Below are 17722 nucleotides of genomic sequence, written 5' to 3' on the forward strand. Positions count from 1 at the left end.
CTCTTTGGATTCCAGTGACTTCATTGGGGTCATTGCCTAATGAACAAAAAACCAAGGTGTTACAATATATAAATGAAGCCTTTGAGCTAGGTGAAAGCCAAATGACCTCACAACATGCTCTATGAAGAGGTTTCCTTGTTGCCTAAAAAGTAATAGTAAACATTTCAATAACACCAGGTAGCAGGTGTAGTTCAAGTGCATTATGAGTAATTTGAGTGATCCTTACAATAGCCTTGTAAGAGAGATACTTTTATTATAACAGAAAGGTTAAGGAACTTGGGCAACGTCCCAGAGCCAGGCAGGACTAGTACTTGAATTGGAACCCAGAGGGGCTGGCTCCGGAGTCAGCTCTTGCCTGCTCTGTAACCTTCCGAACAGACAAAGTGGCTCACTCTCTCACTGCTGCAGGTGGTAGGGAATAATTGTGCTTCAGTGAAAAACTGTGCACTCTCTGGGTGATGTGGTTCTGATTTTCCGGGAAGCTAATTTACAACTCTGTTAATTATAGATAAGTGACAGCAAAGTAGCTATTGTCTATAGACATGCAAATTCTGTTCTCTCTCTCAGGGCTCAGTTGACTTCTCTCCCACCCTCAGGTTTGCCCCATGGGTGCATTCATTTCAGTGTTTTTGATCTACAAGTGCTTCTATCGTTCAGATATTTTTTAACTTGTTATAAGGTCTGCCTAGTTCCTTCCTTGATTAGTGAGTAGAATAAAATCTTTACCATGTCTGCATTTTTATGTCTGTATGAGAGCAATGATTTTACCCATTTTGAAATTTTTTTTTTTAAAGATTTATTGACCGTGAAAGAGCACATGCAGGGGGAGGGGCAGAGGGGGAGGGAGAAGCAGACTCCCTGCTGAGCAGGGAGCCCAGTGAGGGACTCAGACTGGATCCCAGGCCCCTGGGATCATGACCTGAGCCGAAGGCAGCCGCTTAACTGACTGAGCCACCTAGGTGCCCCAAAAATTGTTTTAACAAAGGAATTTCTCAACCCATAGCTTCTCAGTGAGGCGCTCCGTGATCTTCTGCTCACACCCCGCCCCCCGCAGGCTCCCACCCCCTTAACCTGCTCTGGCTGTGTTTTTCCATCGCGCTGTTCTTCCGACACTACAGTTAATATTCCTATGTTTGTTGTTGTTTATGGCCTGTCTTCTGCTGGAATGTGAGCTCCATGAGGACAGAGGTCTTCATCTCCTCTGTTCACTGATATCTCCCAAATTCCCAGATGGTGTCTTGGCATAACATGGACACTCAAACAAAAAATTGAAAGAAGTGAGGAGAGAATTGAATCTTTATAGGGTATAGTGGTATAAACACATCTTACTCAAAAGGGCTGCATTGGCTCAGTCATTGCCATAACCTCTCCGTGACTGTGGGACATCTCTCAACAAACACATCAGCTATCATACGTGAAATTACTCAGTAATTTGAATGGGACACAGGAGGCACCTAATTTGTAAACCTCATTTTATCATTATATAAGAATCATAAACCTTGAGGAGCTTATATCCAGTCTTGTTTATATCGAAGGGAGAATATAATAAAAATTTTAATGAAGATAATTTGTCAACATGGGGAACCTATTTTTTCCCTCACTCCTTTAAAAGGAAGTATGCATATTATTCAAATTGGACAGACTGTTTTAAATATCTAACGAAACTCCAGTGTGGCAAGATCTGGGCTGTAAATTACAAAGGGAGAGGAGAGCAGGGGACAACCAGCTGGTGGCTTTGTTCTCTGGAGTGGCCTGGAGGTGGGTCTGGCCAGGGTGTGACTGCCGTCTTTGAGGGGGAGCCCGCGGAAGGCACGGTGTCTAATGCTGAGGGGCGCCTCTTCTTGTAAGAGCAGAAGCGGACTGATCCTCCTAAATCTCAAAGTGCAGAGTTTGATTTTTGCATAAAGAATGGCGTGACAAGACCAGACCAAACTGTATACATTCAAAATAAGGTCTGGGCAGGGGAAGGGGAAAGAGAAGCATTTTCTTAATAGCAAAAATTTGATTTGGGGAATATTTTTAAAAGGTTTGTAGCAATTTCTTTCGTGTGTTCTGTATATTTCAAGCAGGGGATTGTGGGGACGCGGCTACAGGAGGTTAGGCTGATGAAATACTCTAACTTAGAGCAGGTCTCCGTTGGCGTAATAATGTATCAAACATCAGTTTCAAGTATCAACACTTTCTTGGACTTTTTGCTTAATAAGAAGCACAGTATGCAGTCTGAATCACCCGCGTTCCTAATGATGGCAGCCAGATAAATTGGACTTTATTGTACTTGCATGTTAAGACCTAGCACTTCATTAAAGATTCTAGGCGTCAAAGAATTAAAAAAGAATTAATTTCAAAGCTTTTTTTCTGGTGATAGAAATACTCATTTGGATGAATTTGCGAATACGTTGGTCATTGTTGGAAGGGCATGCTTCCCAGTCGTGACGTTAGAATCTTTTCCAGTGTCCCAGAGGGGGCAGAATTTGTTGGAGGCAGAGAGGTGATAGAATGTGAAGCGTAATTGTATGTGAAAACAACTGTGTAAATGATGATTAAATGTATTTAATCATAATTAAAATAAATTAAGATTGGAACTAAAAGCAGCACGGCGAGGGCGCCTGGGTGGCTCAGTTGGTTAAGCGACTGCCTTCGGCTCAGGTCATGATCCTGGAGTCCCGGGATCGAGTCCCACATCGGGCTCCCTGCTCAGCAGGGGGTCTGCTTCTCCCTCTGACCCTCCTCCCTCTCATGCTGTCTCTCGTTCTCTCTCTCTCAAATAAATAAATAAAATCTTAAAAAAAATAAAATAAAAAAAATAAAAGCAGCACGGCGAGTGCCCTCGAATGGAGAGAACCATCACGGTGATGTCAGCTGGGGCCTCTGTCCGCCGTTGCCCACATATGCTCTTGCGTTTTAATCCCCCGGATGGCTCTGGCCAGAGGTGGTGGGAGGGCCCGGAGTCACGTTGGCCCCCACTGTATCCCAGAATTACCTCTGCCAGCGTAGAAGGGGTGACCTGTTCGAAGGTGTGATTATAAACTCACAGGGACAGGTTTGTGGGACTTGTGTCTGAGTAGCGTGTGGCTGGGATGTCCAACAATAAAGACGTGCGTGCTCTACAGTCATCGAAGCTGGAAGACCGGGGAGGGCACAGGACCGGCCAGCAGAGCTGGACAAGGGGAGAATGAGGCCCCCAGCCCCGGCTTGCTGTGCTTCAGGCAGGAGGGGCTTGATGGCCGAGGTCTCCTCCTCAGAGTGGTGGCAGTCACGCTTCTAAGGAATCCTCCTGTCCTCGGTGGTAGCCTCACTGTGACACCTCGGTGTGGGCGAGGTGAGGGGGAAGGGAGGGAAGGTCCCAACGCCCCCCCAGCTGGGGGCTCAGCGCCGCCCCGCTGGTCTCTAAGCGCTTGTCAGAGGAAGCTCTGTGATGCCTAGTTCACAGCTCCGTGCCTTCCCTTGGCCCAGTTCCTCTATTCCAGAAATCCAGGGGGCCCCTGACGGCCCCACCCCCAGCACTTGCTCCTCTACTCTTTTTCATCTCCCTTGTCTTTCCTTCCTTCTTCTACCTTTCTCTAAGGCCATGGCCAGAGCACCCGCGGTTGTCCCTTGGCCGGCTGGTGGCCCTCACAGTAAGGATCTGGTCAGCCAACCCCCCCCCCCCCCGCCCCGCATCAGGCAGCATGTTTTTTCATGTCTAGACGCGCCTCGTGATTGTGCATGTAAGCCCTACAGTGCAAAGATAATGGCACTCGAACAAAGAGAATTTTTTAAAGCAAAGACATTGGACGTTGTCATAGGCAACTTTAGCTGCAATGGTACCACGTAACCAACCGGCCCGGCATCCTCGGTGCACCGCGGCATTCGTGTTTCTTGCAGCGAGCCTGCGGGTCGTGGGCCTGGGCTCCAGGCTTTGGGTTGAGCTCCCGCCGGCTCCACGCATCTCAGTCTGGGTCACTGGCCCCACAGCAGTGACGGGAGCACGAGAGGAAAAGTGCAAACACGTGGAGCCCCTTAGACCTTGGCTCAGAAGCAGCATGGCGATCCCTTCTAGTGAACGTCGCGTTGGCCAAATGGAATCGTATGGTCAAGCCCAGATTTCAGTGGGGTGGGAAGAAAGCACTCCATTCTCGTGCACTGCTGTACGGTCACTTGGATGGGAGAAGGTGGGAAAGCTCGAGAACATTTCATCCTCCTAAGTTACACCCAGAGAACACGGTTCCCATACCTGGGGTGGGAGTGCCATGAACAGGGATCCAGGCAGCGTGAGAAGCTCCAAGGAGTCTTGGTTGGTAGAAGCAGTAAGTGTAAATACATTCAAATACACGAATAGGTTTCTGTCGTCCCATCTGGAACATGCTGGTTTGAGTCCGTTAACGGGCAGGTGGCTTACCGCCTTCCTCCCTGGTGCATGAGCCAGAGGCCCGCCCCCCCCTTCCCTCCAGACCTCCAGACCCACGGGCAGCCTTCTGCCCTTTGGAGCGGGTTCCTCTGAGCATCTGCTTAAAGTTTCAAAGATATTTTAAAGTTTACTGTCTGAAGCCTTTGGCCAAAAGAACACCCCCCAAAATTTGAGACGACTGTTAGCAATTCTTAGTGCCAATGATGAGAAGCAAGCTTGTGGCTCATCCACAAATAATCGGAAGGGTGGTTCATATTAGGAACCCAGGCCAGTGAGCTGCCGCACATCATAGCAGCTTTGCTTACAAGACTCATGAGATGCAGGGGCGGTTTTGATCTAACAGTGACCTGATTTACTGTCTCACAGACCCTGTGGCCATTGTGGTGAAGATTGATTTCTGTAAAGACTGTCTCGTTTAAAGAGCCATAAATAAAATGCCTTATGGGGTTTTGGAGAACATTCCTAATCTGCTTTTCTTTAACTGAAGAGCCCATGGTTGCTTAGAGAAAAAATAAAACGTGTTCTTTTGGCTAAACATGTGAAAAGGAAGAAGGAAGTGAATACTTATTGGATGGCGAGGTGCTTTCACCTCCATCCCCATGCAGGAGAAAAGTAACTTGTCAGTCTGAAAGCTGCCACTTTAAGAAGAATGCATGGGGGGGCATTGTGGAATGAACACAAATATTGGCCCAAAGGGGTCCTTGAAGGAAGTTATCCTGGCTACCAGGTCTCCTGGACTCACACACCTTGCTCAGTGCCCCTCAGCTTCGGCGTCTCCTTGTTGCTATCATTGGGGGGTGAACCCTAGTTCTCTCCGGCTTGGTCCCCACTCCCAGCTTGCCTTTGAAGCTTTCTCCAGCCAGAACCCAGTTTTCTACCCTCTGGTCATCCCCGGCGTCCTCAACCCAGCACCCCTCAGCTCACTCCCATCCTGCCCAGATTAAGAGCCAGGGCACTTGATGTGTCCAGCCATGACAGGTGACCTGAGGTGCAGCTTTCGAGGCCAGACCAACCACCTCTTCTTTCCTCATGTCACGAACGTGTTTTTTTTGTGTGTCTTCGTTGAGAGGATTTATTTTTATTTTTTAAATTTTATTTTAATTCCACTAGAGTTAACATGCAGTGTTAGATTAGTTTCCGGTGTACAATATAGTGATTCAACAATTGCAGACACACTCAATGCTTATCATGATGAGTGCCCTCCTTAATCCCTGTCACCTACTAATTTAATGACTGTGGATAAACTACGTGCATTAGTAGGACTGGTAGAATCAGTACCCATTGCCATGAAAGTCCTTAAATGTCTGAAGATAAGGAACTGACTGGGGGAGTGCGGAAAAATTTCTTCAAGAAGGCTCCCTTAGAACTGGGTCGTCACAGGTAAGTAGGAGTTTACCAGGTTCCAAGGCGAGGGAACAGCATTTTAGACAGAAGGAAGAGCACTTACAAAGTCCACACCAGAGTCAAAGGAAAAGAGAGTATTTTCTAATCCTCTCATAGCAGGGAAAAAATGGTTTTCCCACTGGAGCGGGTGTGGCCGTGGGTTTGATCTGCCGCGTGACAAATGTCTGGGGAAGCTAAGGGCTCTTCACGTGGCAGTGGTGATCCTTCAGTTCACAAACCTTTGTCCGTTGGGCCCCTGCGACATGTGGGCACTGTGCTCGGTTTCGAAGTCCTGGGGAGACACCAGCAACCTGACAAAGACCCTTCCCTGAGCAGCAGGGCAAGTAGTTAGGCTGACTGATGGAGCCCAGCCCCGTCCCTAAACGCACTCATCATGGGGTCCGGATTTCACAGCAAATCACGGACGCAGAGACTGACCAACAAAGGACTTGAGAGTCTGAGCAGGAACAGACTCTAGTGTTAAGAGGGGACTCGCTGGAATGGGGACTCATCGTGCAAGTGGGCAGTTCATTAATCCCTCTTTCACGTACCTTAGATGCCACCCCGCGGCCGGAGGGGACATGTGTCGTGACTACAGGGATCACGGGGCTTCCCTGTATTTCTGAATCGTGGCTGTTTACAAAAATGCATCCAGAAGGCACCTGAGTCCGAGTGGCCTGTGGGGTCGAAGCGCAAGTGGCGTTTTGTTGGGCTCCCTGGGGGAGGGAGGGCAGGAGCTGAGGCCCCCTCCGCCCCTCCTGGGTGGGCACCCGTGCTGACAGCTCTGACCTGGCGCCCTTCCCCCCAGGTATGGAGAGTGCAATCACACTCTGGCAGTTCCTGTTGCAGCTGCTGCTGGACCAGAAGCACGAGCATCTGATCTGCTGGACCTCCAACGATGGCGAATTCAAGCTCCTCAAAGCAGAAGAAGTGGCCAAACTGTGGGGCCTCCGGAAGAACAAAACGAACATGAACTATGATAAGCTGAGCAGAGCCCTTCGATACTATTATGACAAGGTAAACCCTCGACCTTCCGGGAGACGGCCTCGGGTGGGTGGCGCACCACGGCGCATTTCCCTGGTGAGAGCAGATAATCGTGGACCATGAAGCAAATTAGAAACATCAAATGGAGGCAGTTCATGCAGGGTTTTCTGGTAGAGGAGAAAGCTGTGCCACAGGGATTTTTTTTTTTTTTTTTTCTAGAAGCCCTTTGGGTATTCCTGTGGGTCGAATTTTGTTCCCTCCACGTTTTCCCTTACGGTTGCGGCAAACCTTTGCTAACAACAGAAATTAGTCGTAGAGGTTCTCCGGCCTCCCTCATGGTCAGTTGCTTGAGTGACAGAACAGATGTTAAGATCTAGAAAGTCTGTGTATCCCGTCTGGTTTGTAGTTCACTCAGACGGGTCTTTCCTGGGAATTTGGTAGCCTGGGCAAGTTATTTAACAGCTCAGGGCCTTGGTGTCCTCCTTTATATGAGGGGGATCATAATAGTACCATCTCAGGATTGTTATGAAGATAAACATGTTCAGTGCTTAGAACAATGCTTGCTACCACCCCAGGGTTTTCACCTTCGTGGGAAATTTCCCTAATTAAAAGAAAAGCCATTTTCCTTTTTAAGTCACAGAGAGGAGTCAGAGTGCTTTGTTAAGTGGTAACACAGCCCAGTTGCCAACCAAGGACAGTTGGGGTGAGTTTTAATGCATTTCTGAAAAAGCAGTTAATGTGCCTGCTAGGGCAAAATTATTGCTATTTAGAGGTAATCATTTCAGGCCTGTAATTTTGGCCATCTCTGCGTGGATCTGTTGTTGCTGTGTATTTAGCTTCATAGACATAAAGACTTAGAGTCCTAATAAGGGTAAGCTTTTGTTCTGGTTTTGCCGTTCATATTGAAAGGTGAATTAAAAGCTGATTTAAATATTAGTTCCTGATCTATATTTAGTGCCTGCCTTTTGCCAACCTCTTTGGAATTCAAGACAGAAGGATTACACATTTCAGGAAGTGGAGACATCATTAATTATAAAGTGTTCCTTTATATGATCATAATTACATATGATTATGTCATTGAAATGTTAAAGGTGCTTTCCTTTAATGTAGCAATTAATTAGTCCTGGCTTAATGCAGAGTCCTATGAAGAAGTAAAAGCACTTCTTGCAAATTGCACCGTCTGAAAGACTTGCAGATGGTTTATTGTTTTGCATTTTCCCCCAGGTTCTGAGTTACACAATGGGAATGGGGGCGGGGGGGCTCTGAAGGGAAACAGTCATCTTGCCTGTTGGCAGGGTGCCTAAAAGCCTGGCTTTGAGACTAAAGAAATGTCATTGTTTTAAATCAAGGCGTCGAAGATAAGGGGCCCTGCCTCAGTATCTGTGACTCGGTTCTACCTCTCCTTGTGACCCCGCGCACTGGGGCTAAGGATGGTGCAACCTCAGTGGGAAGGGAGACCGTGGGCTGGAAATGAGTCCTCAAAAGACCCATAGAGCCATCGCTATGCAGACTACACCCGATCTCCCTTGGGCAGACTTTCTGGATTTCTGGGGACAGCAGTTTCGGGGCCTTCAGTCACCCGGCGTGCTTTGGTACGTTCTGTGTCTAAGGCTCGGTGCTGCGGGGCGCTTCCCGCTCTTTGTCCCATTTAGACACACAGCCCGGAGCTGGGCCCACTGCCTCTCCTTTTACACGTGAACACCCGACAGCCGAGGGCTTCGAGGAGAAACCTGCCCAGGCTCCCGCAGCCAGGAGCCATAGCATCAGATCTGACCCGGGCATGTCGGCCTGCATTCCTGGCCACAAGGCACACGCCCTACCTTCTGGGCCATTCGTTTTCTTTGCCTCCTGAACACCTGAGTTGCAGGTAGGCAGTCGGGTAACACAAAGGTGATTTTCATTTATTAGCAGCCCTGCCGTGCACTGCGAGTCCGGTTGAGCCCAGGGCCCCAGTGGCCGCTGTGGCCTCCTCACCCCCTTGTCCCTGTCCTCTCCCACCGGCGCTGAGCTTGAGGTTTGGCCGCATGACCTTTGAGCAGCCCGCTGGTGAGAACAGTGAGGGCGGGAGCAGCTCTTGTCCAGCGTGTCACGCAGGCATGGCCACCAAGGGAAGACGCTTTCTGTCCTTCCTTCCACGAACACGGTACCCATGTGTGTACCCGGTGTACTCACATGTACACAATACACATGCACGGGCACTGTATGTGCGCGCACTACATGTATGTATATACCACACGTGTGTGCCGTGTACACATGTACGCACACGATGTCCATATGCATGCATGCAGCATACGTGCTCACATACACAGTACAGGCATGTGCACAACATGCATGTGCAGCCCATATGTGTGCGTGCGCGTGCACATGCTCATGTGCGTATGTGCAGTGTGCGTGTAAGTGCGTGTAACATACATGCGTGTGAGCACAGTACACATATGTACACGATACACGTGTGCACACGGGCATTTGAATCTTTCTCATGAAGTGCTCTCAAGTGATGAGTAAGTGTGATCGTTAGACTCCTGATACTGTTTTTTTTTTTAAAGATTTTATTTATTTATTTGAGAGAGAGAATGAGATAGAGAGAGCATGAGAGGGGGGAGGGTCAGAGGGAGAAGCAGACTCCCTGCTGAGCAGGGAGCCCGATGTGGGACTCGATCCCAGGACTCCAGGATCATGACCCAAGCCGAAGGCAGGCGCTTAACCAACTGAGCCACCCAAGCGCCTTCCTGATACTGTTTAAAATACAAAGGGAGGAGGGGCGCCTGGGTGGCTCAGTCCTTAAGTGTCTGCCTTCAGCTCAGGTCATGATCCCAGGGTCCTGGGATCGAGCCCCGCTTCGGGCTCCCTGCTCGGTGGGAGCCTGCTTCTCCCTCTCCCACTCCCCCTGCTTGTGTTCCCTCTCTCGCTGTGTCTCTCTGTCAAAATAAATAAATAAAATCTTTAAAAAAATAAAAAAATAATAAAAAAAATAAAATACAAAGGGAGGAAAGGAGAAGGGGCAGAGGATAACGGAGAAGAGAGGAAGGGGGAAAGGAGAGGGGAGAAGGGGGAGAAATGGCAAAGGTTACAAAGATTATAGGTGATTTTACATTTCATGATGAATACTTTCTAAAAAGATTTTATTTACTTATTTTAGAGAGAGAGAGAGCCTGCATGCGAGCAGGGGAAGGGGCAGAAGGAGAGGGAGAGAGAGAATCTCAAGAAGACTCCGTGCTGAGCACGGAGCCCAATGGGGGGCTCGATCCCACGAGCCTGAGATCATGACCTGAGCCGAAATCAAGAGTCGGACGCTTAACCGACTGAGCCCCCCCAGGCGCCCCCATGATCAACACATCTTTCAACTTTGCCAGTGTTACTCTGTGACTACGTATATACATGGAGCCATAAGAAATTGCCAACATATGACCATTTTTGAGCCACAGAAATGGCAGTCTCACATGGTTTGGTTTCTAACCCAAGAGGCAGAATGGAGGAGGGTCTGTGAAGGGAAGTCCTGGCCGCACGTTCCTCCATGTGCCCCATCCTGCTCCGCAGGCACTCCTCACGGTTCCCTGGCTCTCAGCGTGACCCTCTCTGCCTCTCAACATCCTCCTCAGTCCCCTCCTCCATCCTCCAGGCCTGTCCATCTGTCCATCCACCCCCCATCTCCCAAAGGACACTGATCCAGAGCCTGCTCTGCATGTGGCATAAAGTTGGTGACTCCCTAACTTGACGGCTGCGTTCTTCTCTCCCGTTGGCTTTTCTGTCCGTTGCTAGCTAGCATCTCGTCACTGTTGGCTGAAACTGCCCATCCCTTGGTGTGTCCTGATAAGGAAGTTTTCCTGCAAGCATGAGAAGATCATTATTTTTTGTTGTTGTTGTAGGTTATATTTTTAGCTCATTCCAGAATACTAGAAATGGACAGAGGGCAAAAAAAGGGGGAAATGTGTGCAGTACTTTGTAGAAGGCATTGGAGCAGAATAATGTATGGGCTGATTGTATCTGCTTGGGGCTGAGACCTGATCTTTAATCATCATTCCTCAACCCCCCCTCCTTCCATCATTATAGCAAAGTGGTTAATAGCATGAACTCGAGGCTAGACTGCGGGGTTTAAATCCAGCTCCATGACTGTGAGTGCTTTGCCTGATCCCTCTTGGTCTCGGCTTCCTTCCTAAAGTGGGCATGATAGTAGAGCTTGCACCATGGGGCGGTGGTGGGGGTTAGCTGAGTTCACACATGGTCGGTTCTGAGAACCGTGCTCAAAGTAAAGTAGGTGCTATGGAGTATTAGCCAGAGGAATGATCCAGATGATATTTTCTTCATCACTAATTTGAAAAATTCAGACCTGTGTACCACCTTCCGAATGAGCACACCCAGAAGTCGGGTGAGGTCAGATCCTGGGTGACTGAGGATGGATGACCATAGTTTCTTTACCCCACTGCCTATCTTTATATATGGAGGCTCTTCTGAAATTCAGTGACTAAGACACTTGAATATTTAAATGATGCTTCCTTGCCCCTCTGAGGGGCACCTTTCTCTGCACACCCCCAGTTGGAGTAGCCAGCAGGGGCTTTGCACTCAGCGCTGTCTGGGCTAGAGTCCGGCGGTCCCTCAGCGCCTGAGCGACCGTTCCCCCGTGGGAAAGGAAGCCTCACAACAGCACCTTCCCTCAGCGGGTGGTGTGAGCATTAAATGTGAGCACGCGTACGAGGTGCTCAGCACGGCGTCGTGCACCTGCTAAGTACACCCCTGATGCTTGTCACTTCTGTTATCTGGGTTTATGAAACTCCCTGCATTGTGTGACGGTCACCTGTTTATATCGCCTCACAAAACCGTCTTCACCGTGGTCTCCCGGTTTACCCCCTTTTGTTGCTCTGGCACCTTCTATAGGGTCTGGTGCCTAGGAGTTGCTCAGTAAATGTGAAATGAAAGCAATTGGATAACCTAATGAGGTGGACACTACCCAAATACAAATCACTTTTATAATGAAAGGTGACATTCGGTAACTGCTAAACTTGGAAACACAGTGTCACTGCCTTGTCCTGGATTCGGGTCCTAGGATGGTCGTAACCACAATGTGTGTGGCTTAGAACAACAGAAATGTGTTGTCTCACGGACGTGGAGGCCAGAAGTCCAAGATCAATGTGTCAGCAGGGCCGTGCTCCCTCTGGGACTCTGGGTAGATCCTTCCTTGCCTCCTCCTAGCCTCTGGTGGGGGCCGACTGTCCTTGTGTCCCTCGGCTAGCACCTGCATCACTCCAGTCTCTACCTGGCTTGTCACGTGATGTTATTCCTGTGTGTCTCCGTGTCTGAATTTCCCTCTTCTAAGGACACCAGTCCTGCTGGATTTGGGACCACCCTTATGACCTCCTCTTAACTCAGTTACGTCTGCAAAACCCGATTTCCAACGATCACATTCACAGGTACGGGGGGAGGGGGTTAGGACTTCAACATTTCTGTTTGGGGGACACACTTCAATTTGTCATATGTACGTATATTTCAGACACTGCTAGGCTTTCGTTTAGACTTACAGAATTACAATTGATGCCACACATTCCGAAGGAAAACTGCGTGACATGGAAGACAGCTAGACTCAACGACAGGTGTGAAACTAGGTTCTATGACAGGTGCGTCATGCCGCGCCTGCCACATGCCAGGCACTGGGGCCAGGTCCCCAGGGTGGAAGCAAAGATGAAGGAGTCACCTCCTGCTCTGGAAGAGCGAACGACTGAGAGAGGACTTAGTTGGGAAGCAAAGCCCACCCTGATGGCTCCAATCCTGGCTTAGCAGAGGCTGTGATGGCCTCTGGGGTTCCTTCTTCCGCCTGCCTGTCTGTGGATCGCCCATCACAACATGCCATTAGGGAAGGCTGGAGGGTCAGGAGTTTGAAGCTAAGCACTGACAAGGACCTGGGTCCCCCACTTACAGCTTTTGAAGAGGCTGCTGGGCAAACCCAGGTAGAATTCCAAGAAAGGAGTAATGCCCAGGCCAGGACGTGGCATGTTTTATTCCTCAGGCGTGGACCGAAGGCCCCCCGTCAGCTCGGAAACATGCAGGTTGAGGGAGGAGACTGCACCCAAGCCCGTGAGCACAGAAAGCAGAGCTAGTTCGAGCCTGCGCAGTTCAGAAATCACCCTCCCCAACCAGCTTGTTTCCTGCAGTCTCACTGTACGTCCTGGGACGTGGCTTTGTTCGCTGTAGTTCTGATGGTCGGAATTTGGGGAGGGGGGTATGGTTTGTTTTTTTATCTCTCTTAGAGTGAAATGGGGTCTTCCAGAAGGTCCTTTTACAACCCAATGTAATAGTAAGGGTCTCTTTCAGAGATTGGCTTTGTTAACGAGATTGACAACTCTTTTTCACTCCTTAACTCAGACGTGGTTCTTAAACCTCTCATGGTGGAGTGGAGAAGAGAGTGGGGTCAAAGCCCAGAGCTTGCCGATGAGTGGCCCCGCGAACTGCCCACACTCATGGGCCCAAGCTTGAGGGGCATGAGGCGCTGCTGGGATCCCCCCCTCTTGAGTAGCTTCTGGGAGGTTTTTAGTTCTACATCTCTCTCTAGTAGACATTGTCTCACTCTTTCTTTCACCTCTGCTTTTTTTCTTCCCGGGTTCAGCCATACCTTTGAAAACATACCACCTGCCCTTGGATGGCTCTGTGGCTGGTTGGGGAGACAGACATGCACAGGCAGTTATAACAGAGTGCTAGCCTGGCCATGATACCAGCATCTTCCAGGACAGGGGAGGGAAGTAAAAGCAGAGAGAAGGACCCTGGAGGTCAAGACACCTGCCCGGGCCCAGAGCAGTGAGAATGGGTTTACCAGGCTGAACCAAGTTGGGAAAGGATGTACTGCCAAAGGGAACAGCATGTGCATGAGGCAGGGAGTTCCCAGGGTTCTCCAGGGAGTGAGGGGCACATGGTGTGGGAAGAGTGAGTGGGGCATGGCGTGTGGAACGTGGCATGCGGAAGAGTTGGAACTTCATGGCAACGGCTGAAAGTGGGAGAGTGCCGTGGTCAGATTTGCATTTTAGAAATAAAAATCTTTATCTCCCCATGCTCTTCTTGGCATTGATGGTGTCCCGCTCTGCCCCCCGCACCCCCCCCCCCCAAGCCCTGATCTTTTTGGCCGATTAGCACATACAGAGTTCTTGGGGCTGGCTGAGTTCGCCCCGAGCTGGCCCCGAGCTGGCCCTGTGGCACCTTCAGGTCAGGGCGTGTGTGCCCCTCCCGGGATCTGCCCGCGGGTGGGGCTGCAGCTTGCACGGCTTACACGGCTTACACGGCTTGCACGGCTTGCACGCGGGGCAGCTGACTTCCCGGAGGAAGCTCCAGCCCCAGACTCTGAGCTAGCTGCAGGAGACCTGGAAGCTGACGCAATCCCTCGTCCTTTTCCGTCCAACGGAGCTTTTGTCCTTGTTGTTGTTGGCGGTGAGCATCCGTCCCAGGGGGAGGCTGAAAGCTCTGCCAGCTCTCTTCTCATCAGGAGATTGCAAATGGCGATATGATGAAAAAATCCCTCCGGTCTCCACAGCAACATCCCGGCTTATCCTCGCAATGTCCCGAACGGTCTCTGCTTAATTGGAAGAGGTTCAGGGGAGAACAGTCAAGGCAGAGTCATTGGCAGCATATTCCTGGAAGTAGACCGCGTCACCTTCTTAACTTAATTGGATAATTCATTTTAAATTGGGTGTGCAATCACGACAGGAAAATGTTCATGTTAATAATACATATCTGAGATCGCCTGCTTGTGCCAAGAAGCCTGGCCCTGGCAGAGTTCTCTAATTCCCCAAAATAAATTTTATGAAGATAAAATGATGTACTGTCTGTCAGAGTGGAGAAAGAACAAAAGTCCAGCAAACATTTGCATCCTGGAACTTTCTAGAAGACTTCTGTTGGTGGTGAAATTCCGCAGAAGACCCATCTCTCCTGGGCCCTGTTCAGGAGTGTTTTGTTCATCAAAGCTGCCCCCCTGTGACCAGCCCTGGCTCTGAGTGTTAAGGGTCTGTTGTTTTTGTTGTGTTTTTTTTCCCCTTCCTGTCATGTCAGCTGCTTAGCTGGTTTGAAGTACAACAGATGACAACTGCACTTTTGCTTGGGGGCTGAGGGGATAACCAGGGCCTTTCTGGAAGCTTTTGGTCCTGGAAGCTGCCCAGTGACCTGGGGGGTGGGGGTGGGGGAGCGGGTAGCTGACTGCCTCGTGAAGGTTTTCTAGTCTGGTCACACTGCCCTGGGAGTGAGTGGCTGGCATGAGGGGACCAGACGGTTGGGGGTGGGGGGCACTGCATGGTGGCTGGGGGTGCTGCCTGTTTTGCACAAGCTTCCAAGCTAGCTTCGTGGTGGCACTCAGTGTTCCCCCAAATAGGGCAGTTGCTAAGAAACACCCAGAGTCTGGGGAGTACCTTCAACACTGTGTTGATGGGGCTGCTGGGCTCGGCGTCGGGCTGCCAACGCTCCAGCAGCTTGGCCAAATCCACTTACGTCAGGCTGTTGCCCAAGCCCACACTGGCCTGCCGGCATGGGTGTTCCTACTTCTGGGCAGCTTCTAGCTGCAGGGAAATTCAGTGGCTGTGTAGACAAACTGACAAAACCCCTACCAGGCACAGCCTACCGCCCACCGCCCACCCACCGGCCCAGCTGCTCCTCTGGGCCGCCTCCCCTCCCCCCCCTCCCCCCGCCCGTGCTCTGACAACAGTTTACCTCAGCTCCTACCCCCGATCTGTGACATAAGGAGAGGAAGCTCACTTGTATGGAGGATTTGTCTTAAGCCAGCACCGTGCTAGATATTTTTACATTTATTGACTCATCTCCTAACATGTGAAATGCCTATCGTCATAGTTGGTAATGGGCCCATTTTAGAGGTAGGATACTGCGTTTCAGAGAGGTTAAGTAACAGATCCAAGATGAAGCCGCTGGTGGGCAGCAGAGCTTTCTGTCTACGGCGCTTCACCGCAAGGTCAATGCTCAGAATCATGAAGCTGGAGGATCACACAGCTACAGAGCCTTGGGCCCACCCGTGAATCCCCCATTCCTAATATTGCTGATTATCGCCCAAGGGCAGGCAGAGAGAGGAGACCAACCCCTGTTTGTTCAAAATGACAATGGAAAAACGGCTGGCAGCGTTCTCTGAGCCAGCTGAAAACGGGAGGTTTGGCAGCCCCAGGAGCACCCCCCAAACTTCCTAGATGGCCAAGCGACACTTCCTAAAGAAAGCCAGATCCGAGCACGGCACCCCTCTGCCTGTGTGCCTGCCCAGCATCCTGCAGCCTCCTGGAAAGACTCCAAACCCCCTTACCATCTGGCCCCAACCAGACTGCCTCTCCCGCACCACCCCCGCCTGCCACCCTCTCTCGGCCTCTACTCAGACCTCCTCCTTCCCCAGGCTCTCCCTCTGCCTTTCCTGCCTGGCCCGCTGCAGCTCATCCTCAGGCGCCTCCCCGCTTCTCCTCCACCCGATGTCTGCACTTGGTGTTGCCTTCACTCTGTCCACCGTCCTTGTGCTTGCCTTGCCGATCGGGCGCTGGTCTTCCTTACCGTGCCCAGCTCTGTGCCGCGCCTGGCAAGCAGTGGTGCCAAATGAATGCAGGATAGACGCGCATGAAACAAGCAAACAGGCTTCCCTGCAGCATAAAAAGAAGTCTGTCACCTCGGAAGGTCAGCACTTGCAAAGGAGCTAAGAAACCTGCCCTGCCTGCCCGTCCTCTAGCAAGTGAGGACCCGAGGGGGAAGTGAATGTGCAAGAAAATCGGTGGCCAAGCCGGGGTGAGAACGTGCTGTCAGACCACCTTCGGCTCCCAGCTACACCCCCCACCCCCCCCATACCCCCACCCCACCCCCCACTGGAAGTGGCTGCTCAGAGTCACTGTGGGCAGCTCCCTGCCCGGCCAAGCATGTGCTGGGGGAACAGTTTTAAATTTTGTCTTATTAACACTCCAGAGGCCTTTAATAAAAATACCCTTGAGTGTTGAAAGCGAGCCAGCAGCGAGACAAGAGTCTCAGTCCAGGAGAAGCAGCCACGAGCCCGGAGGGGGTGGAAAAACGCTCTCAATGCCCAGTCCCGGCGTGGGCGTCCTGCCAGGCTCCCCTTGTGTGCTGGCCTTCGGGATAGCACGTTCCCCGGGCAGCGAGGGTGAGCAGCCGCGCCGTGTCAGGCTGGCCGGACTTGGAGAGATGGTTCACACTGCAGTCTAGCGGTGCCAGAGAAGAGAGAAATCTCAACCCAAACCACAGAGAAACCTCCCCCAGGAGTCAGCCAATTCTAAGAGTTGGAGCTCTTTATTGGCAGCACGTTATTCTTAGAAGTTGGAAGTGGGGTGTGTGTGCGTGTGCGTGCTCCCGACTTAAGCTTCAGCCAGAGGACAGCCCAAGCGTCACCTGTCTCGGCGGCTGCGTGCGGGAGGCCAAGCCCTGGGGAAAGGCCGTGGCCCCTGCCCCGCCGGACAGAGTCTTTGGGGGAGGATATGTTTCCTAGTGTTGCCGTAACAAAGTACCACAAACTCGGTGGCTCAAAACAACAGAAATTTATTCTCTCAAAGTTCTGGAGGCCAGAAGTCCAAAATCAAGGTGTCCGCTGGGCCATGCTCCCTTCGAAGGGTCTCGGGGAGAATGCTTCCCTGCCTTTTCCGGCTTCCGGTGGCCCCGGCAGCCCTCACTGTCCTCGGCTGGGGCTGCAGGGCTTCAGTCTCTGCGTCTGTCCCTCTCCTCCTCCTGTGCATTCTTCCCTGTGTGTCTCCCGGAGCCTTTTCTCTTGTGGTGAGGGCACTAGGCATTGAACTTAGTGCCCCCCCTAACTCCGTGCTGATTCCGTCCCCACATCCTTAACTGGTGACATGTGCAAAGATGCTGTTTCTAAATAAAGTCACATTCTGAGCTTCTGAGTGGAAATGAATTCGGGAGGGCGGGGGTGGTACCGTACAACTCTCTGCTGACGGGAAAGACTGGCCCAGGGAGAGGCAGCTCAAGTTGCTGGGTTGGAGTCCTTTGAGGGCTGCT

The 17722-nt window shown here is 51.0% G+C and overlaps 1 protein-coding gene across 3 annotated transcripts in view; it reads left to right on the forward strand.

Moving 5' to 3' along the window:
* The window catches only part of ELK3 (ETS transcription factor ELK3), a 70931-nt gene that overhangs the window by 21566 nt on the left and 31643 nt on the right, over window positions 1-17722 (forward strand). For 2 of the 3 annotated variants that reach the window (XR_013449317.1, XM_036085858.2), the window contains exon 2: window positions 6579-6787. Coding sequence is in view for 1 of the 3 variants with exons in the window: in XM_036085858.2 (XP_035941751.1) it covers window positions 6581-6787 (207 nt within the window). In the remaining 2 variants the exon portion in view is untranslated. Of the gene's footprint in view, window positions 1-6578; window positions 6788-8496; window positions 8622-17722 lie in introns of those variants that run through there. The other variant, XM_078076436.1, reaches the window with a different exon arrangement.

The sequence above is a fragment of the Halichoerus grypus genome, chromosome 6 (genome assembly GCF_964656455.1).
Source record: "Halichoerus grypus chromosome 6, mHalGry1.hap1.1, whole genome shotgun sequence".
Lineage (NCBI taxonomy): Eukaryota > Metazoa > Chordata > Mammalia > Carnivora > Phocidae > Halichoerus > Halichoerus grypus.